The sequence below is a fragment of the Cynocephalus volans genome, chromosome 1 (genome assembly GCF_027409185.1).
Source record: "Cynocephalus volans isolate mCynVol1 chromosome 1, mCynVol1.pri, whole genome shotgun sequence".
Taxonomy (NCBI): domain Eukaryota; kingdom Metazoa; phylum Chordata; class Mammalia; order Dermoptera; family Cynocephalidae; genus Cynocephalus; species Cynocephalus volans.
Genome location: NC_084460.1, coordinates 145118065 through 145124699, shown reverse-complemented (window position 1 = coordinate 145124699; position 6635 = coordinate 145118065). Strand labels below are relative to the sequence as shown.

The following is a 6635-nucleotide window of genomic DNA, read 5'->3' as shown; positions in this document are numbered from 1 at the left end:
TGTTTTGAATCTCACTAAAACCTATAGCATCTTTTGGGGTCACTTAGTAAATGGGCCATAGTAACACACCCAAATGAGGAATATGTTGCATCCATACTCCAAAGGGTCCACTATGCATCGTGCCTCTTTTTTGGTTGTAGGAGGGTCCAGATGCAACCACTAAAGCTTCACCTTAGAAGGGATATCTTAACAAGTCCCACATCACTGGACCCCTAGAAATTTCACTGAGGAAGAAGTCCCCTGGATTTTGCCTGATATACTTCTCATGCTCTGGCACATAAATGTCTTACCAATAAGTTTAGAGTATTTGCTTCTTTTTGCTTACTAGATACAATAGAAATAATACCATCAATTTAATGGGACAGAGTGATATCAGGCCATTGAGATCCCTGAAAAAATATTTACAAATCATATATCTGATATAAGCCTTGTATCCTGGGTATATGAAGAACTCCCAAAATCAATACAAACAAAACTAATGAATTAATTAAAAATGTGCAAAGATTTAAACAGGTACTTCACAAAAGAAAGTATACAGATGTTGAATAAAGACACCAAAGATGTCCCACATCATTAGTCATTATGGAAATGCAAAATAAAGCCACAATGACATACTTTGACACAACTTTTAAAATCACTATAACTGAAAATCTAACATACAGGATGTGATATTGCAGAACTTTTGTACTCAGGCAACAAAATGAGTTAGGAAATAATTATACGACATTTAGGATGGCAGTCAACTTAAATTTTACTTACGTTAATAACTACTTCTTCACATGATACGCTTATTGCATCCTTCTGCAGTGTTTCATAGTGACTCATATTATCTACATGATATTTTCTCTACTTATTTCCTTTTCACTATCAAAATTCTAAGGAAGCAATATAATTGATTAATAAGTTTACCAAAAAATGTGGCCTTTGCATTCCCCCATCTGCTAGTCATGATCTAAAGGCAGGTTAAACTTCATTTTAAAATGGAGAAGGTTACATATCACTATTCAGAACACAAATCTAATGTCACAAATAAGTAAACTAAGTTTTATTTTTCTGAATGAAAGTTCATTGACAAGTTGCCCTGTTAATGCTCAAAGAGAAGAGTGAACATTTTACCATGTTCAAAATTCTTCAATTATTTTCCTTTAAGTTGAGATAAAGTACAAAGTCCCCTACCCAGCCACCAAGGCCCTCTGTGATCTCACCAGTATTGGCTTCCCTGGCCCAATCTCATTCCTTCCTGCTTCTCTCTTCATATGCCAGCCAAAGTTACCAAATTTTGTTTCTCCAGGGATCAAAGCTTTCTGATAATCTAGGTTTTTGGTGATAAAGGCCGTGTGAATGGCAAGTGTCTACAGTATCACCTTGTTAGAAAGAAAAATTTCTGATCCCCAACCCAGAACTACTGAAATAGGATTTGTATTTTAACAAGCTCTCCAGAAAATTCATAAGCAGTGAAGTCTGGAAAGCACTGACTTAGGCCATTTCCCAAAGAGGTGCACTGCAGTCCTTTGTCTTTGTTTTTCCTTTACTCCTCCCCTTGACCTGAGCCGAGTAAGGTTTTCCATCAGATTTCAGGCAAAGTTGGGGAGCTAAGTATATGTCTGGAATTTGGGCTGCAGTTTGCATGAAAAGAGCAACTTTACTTGGGCTTGGCTTCTGCAGGGAATCTAGATTTCTGACCTTTTTAAAATCATGTTTTGATTAGCTCAAAAGACCAGACTAATCAAAGCACTCAGAGCAACATATTTTACACATAAACTGAAGCCTGTATAAACATGTCAGAAATCTCATTTGTGCTGGAAAATGGTGGCTTTATGTGCAATATAAATTCTTAAAACTGGAAATGCCTACAGTGAATGAATATTTACGATTTCAAAGTCTGTGATGCTGTGTGGGACAGCATGGATTCTCATTCACGTCCACATCCACAATGCCCAGTTGAACAGCTTAACTTTGTCCTTCAGGGAATCCTCAGGCTCTCTCAGGGAATTTTAGTTCTTTTCTTCTTCCACTTCTGGCTTTTATAACTAAGTAAATCTTGTGTTCCAAGCAAATTTATATAAGCAACATTTTCCTGAGCTTGGGAAATGAAGCCTTCATAGTAAATCCTTTTGCAAAGAATTGCCACCTATGTTATTGTCATTCCTGTGCTGTTGTATTTTTTCTATTTCTGAAGCCTAACACTTTGAAAAGATCTCCACAGTTTCTTACAAATTACAGGTAGGAGAAGAATGATTCTGAAATATTTATTATTGTTAATATTGAAAGTTAAAATGTTCATTTTCTAATAATTTTGGATTTGGTTTGCAAGCTGCCATAATAGCCTAGTTGAAATTAGAAAACCGAATTATCTGTATATTTTATTTACATGACTAAAATCTGGATTAGCAAGATAGCTATAATATTGAATTGTTTCCTCTAACAATATTCATTATTTTATTAACCTAATTATATTAACCTAATTATATTACTTTATAAGTTGTGGTGACCAAGAACATCAAACAATTTAAAACTGGGTTTCATAGTGATTCTTATATAAGAAATATTTTTGGTCTTTCTAAAAAAAGACCCATTCTGTTTAATCACAAACTTTTAAGTAAGTCACTTAAACATTAACTTTGCTGTAATTAACTTCACTATTATTTGACCCATTGCTGACCAAATGAAATTATCTATGTGTATCTACATCTCATAGGAAATATGGGGAAAATGTGCCTCCACTGCTCTTTCCAGTATTTCTGACATAATAAGTAATCACACAGAAATTGAATTTGAGAATTTTCAATTATTTAGTGATTTGGAATTAGAAGGAAAGGTGCTTATTCAAATAAAAATACATTTAGCAACAGGATTATTGGCATTGGTTATTTATATCTTGTGTCTGATTTGAGACTTAAGCTCAAGTTTATTCTGCTAAATAGAACTAGGGAGAAAAAATGTTGCTTAAGTAAAACTAGAAGAATTTCCATAGAAAGTCAAGTCTTATCACTGTAATAACAAAGATAAAGCAACTTTTAAATGTGGAAAGGACTTTCAGATAATGCTAATAACATAATAAACAAAATAAACTTTATAAAGTAAAACTTAAAACAATACTCTTTCATACATAAATTCCACAAGAAAATGAACTTTGAATTTTGAATAAAAGAAAACGGAAAGATTCAGTATTGATACATTTTATAAACTCCAGGTTCAGAAAAAATTCAACCCCAAGTCTCTGATACTTCTGTTCAGTGCCTGCCCTACTAGTGCATTACGTTTGGCAGTCGGCGCAGTACTTCATTTTGTCGTCCTCAAGTATCTCTCCTGTCTTCGTGTCCACTTTCTCTCCATGATCGCTCTGCTCAGTATCCTTTTCTGGTCTCTCCCTTGTCTCTCTTTGGTTAGAGATAGGACTCTTGGTTACAACAGGAAATGAGTATATTGAATGTAAATTTGTATAAAATGAAAATGCTGAGGAAGTTGGAGGAATCATCTGGAAAAACGGGCAGGGACAGAAGGAAGCAAGGCAGCCAGTTATAGCCAAATTTATGCCTCAGCACTAGCTTGATGAGGGCAGCTTTTACTCTTCTGAACTTGGATGCCACAGCACCCAATTCAATGCCATTGTTGCGGATGCGGGATGCATTAGCTGGAATCTTAACATTGTTGCTTTTGCCACCAAAATTCTTTTTGTCCCTCTACCTTTGTCTCTCTCTCTGTATTCCAAAGCTGGCGTATGTGGGTTTGACTGGCCAAACCTTGATCAAGTCCCCTTACTCTAGGTGCAAAAGGAGCAGGAGAGCAAGTTTCTAGATCTTTTGGCTTCTTCAGTGGTTGATGGTCTCTGTCTGCCACCAAGACTCATGTGGTAAGAGGTGATGAGACGCTCGCCATCTAATAAATGATGTCCCTCTGCATTATAACCTCTTTAATGTAACTCCTTCAAGTTTTTTCCTTACCGTTCTCTGTTTCAGTGTGTACACTCGCCAGAGAACAGGTCTTTCATTGTTACAAACACCCCAAAGACTCCCAAATCATTATTCTTATTTGGGTCTAACAGGTCCATATTACTCAGTACATCTCATTGGGATGTTCATAGGATGCTTTTTTCTCACAACTTTGCCAATGCATTTTACTCCATCTCAATTTTTTTTTTTTTTTTTTTGTGACCAGCCGCACCGCGCTCAGCCAGTGAGCGCACCGGTCATCCCTATATAGGATCTGAACCTGCGGCGGGAGCGCTGCTGCGCTCCAGCGCCGCACTCTCTCAAGTGCGCCACGGGATCGGCCCTCCATCTCAATTTTTGATGACCATCTACCCCATCAAAAAGGGAATGCTTTCTTCACTGACCACCTCTTTCACATCTGATGTGTCACAAAGTCTTAGTGTCCCACAATTCTGAATTCTTCTGCATCTATGTCCCTATCATTCTCATCACTCCCAATGTTATTTCACACGTGGACTAGCCACTTCAACTACATGGGAATTACCTCTGGAGTCCTTTTATAATGCAAATTATTGAACCTCCTTATTGAATTACTAAAGCATTTTCTAAGTAAAACCTCACAATCTATATTTTGCACAGAAAGCCCCTCCACACATTTCTGAGTATAATGTGGTGTGAGAAGCCCTGGGCAATAGTAGCAGCTCTCTTGTTAGCATCCCTGACTCCAGTTTCCCTTCCCTGTAGTGTGTTTTGTACAGTAAAAAATATTTAATTTAAAAAATTTCTTATGATGCCACTTCTCGTAAAACTTTTTAGTACATGGCTACTGCCTGAGGGATAAAGTTCAAAATCCTTCACATGCCATTCAATACATGTTTTAATCCAGGCTCCTTAACCATCTATCCATTGGCCCTGTTTCCATGTCCAAGACACAAAATTTCCCTCCTATATTCAATAGTGTCCATACAAATTTACCACATGCTCAGAAGGCCTCTCCTTTTGTCTAAATCTTTTGATTCCAGCAAGTTTGATGAACCAAAATAATTGCATTTTTTTCTATTTCTTTAATTCCCCCAAATACATACTATCTATTAAAATAATAATATAAACTTTAGAGGTTATTCTGATAAGTATATGGTTATATTCAACTCTCATCCCCCAATATTCACTTCATAAATCATTAGTGAATGTTCTTTTAAAGTTTACTTTATTTCATTTCAGGAGGCACCAAGTAAGGACATGGAAAAGGAAAATGCAACACTGCTGACAGAGTTTATTCTCACAGGACTTCCATATCAACCAGAATGGAAAATCCCCCTGTTCCTGGTGTTCTTGGTGATATATCTCATCACCATTGTGGGGAACATTGGTCTGATTATTCTCATCTGGAATGACCCTCACCTCCATATCCCCATGTACTTATTCCTTGGGAGTTTAGCCTTTGTGGATGCTTGTTTATCATCCACAGTGACCCCGAAGACGCTGGTCAACTTTTTCATCCAGAGCAAAACGATGTCTCTCTCTGAATGCATGATACAATTTTTTCCTTTTGCAACTGGTGTAACCACAGAATGTTTTCTCTTAGCAACTATGGCATATGATCGCTACGTAGCCATTTGTAAGCCTTTACTTTATTCAATGATTATGACAAATAAACTGTGCATCTGTCTTTCGGTCTTGTCATTTTTAGGTGGTTTTCTTCATGCCTTAATACATGAAGGTCTTATACTGAGACTAACCTTCTGTAATTCCAACGTAATACATCATTTTTACTGTGACATTATACCATTGTTTAAGATTTCCTGTACTGATCCTGCTATTAATTTTTTAGTGGTTTTTATATTTGCTGGTTCAATTCAAGCATTCACCATTGTGACTGTTCTTGTCTCTTATACATTTGTTCTCTTCACAGTCTTAAAAAGGAAGTCCATCAAAGGCATACGGAAAGCCTTCTCCACCTGTGGCGCCCATCTCGTCTGTGTCTTTGTACTATGGCCCTCTTCTCTTCATGTATGATCGCCCTGGGTCTCAGCAGGCAGATGATCAAGATATGATGGACTCTCTATTTTACACAGTGATAATCCCTTTGTTAAACCCAATTATCTACAGCCTGAGGAATAAAAAGGTCTTAGATTCACTGAGAAAAATGTTAAATAAAAATTTTGAGATCTCGTATCAATATTTGTTCTGTATTTAAGTTAGTCACAAAATTGTGCAGTTAGATATGGCTGTATTTTGGTTAGTGCTAATAGTTTTTGCAATTATAACTGTGCTGGTATTTTAATGCCTTAAAGTATTAGTTCCTTACAAACTTCTTAAAATATTCGCATGTGTTATTCAAAAGCATACAGATTTTAATCAAGTGTTTGTATTACATTAGGATAATTAATGCTGAAAACAAAGCAAAATACTGTCTTACATGTTTCAATGTGACTTTATAAATACATTAAGCACTAAAATAATGTAGTTCTTCTAAAAAGGACTTGAGTAAGATGTCTTTGATATAATAAAGCTGTACAGTCTGGGGACTTACACCACCTTTAACTGTGTAGTGATAGCAAACTTGAACAGAGGATAATCCCAGAAATTTAGCTAGCCATCAAAAGGTCTTTCATTTTACTTGATGGGAAGTAGTGAATTTTACTTTCGTAGGCATTCTACTTACATATCACACAGAGAAATAAGCAGAATTGAGAATGGAAT

General features: G+C 36.3%; 1 protein-coding gene across 1 annotated transcript; it reads left to right on the top strand.

Annotated features, from left to right (window-relative positions):
• Positions 1-5171: 5171 nt before the first annotated feature.
• On the top strand, positions 5172-6129 carry LOC134391728 (olfactory receptor 5H2-like). Its single transcript, XM_063115711.1, is given in 2 exon segments — positions 5172-5902; positions 5904-6129. Coding segments are annotated over 2 exon segments (957 nt in total).
• Positions 6130-6635: the final 506 nt, after the last annotated feature.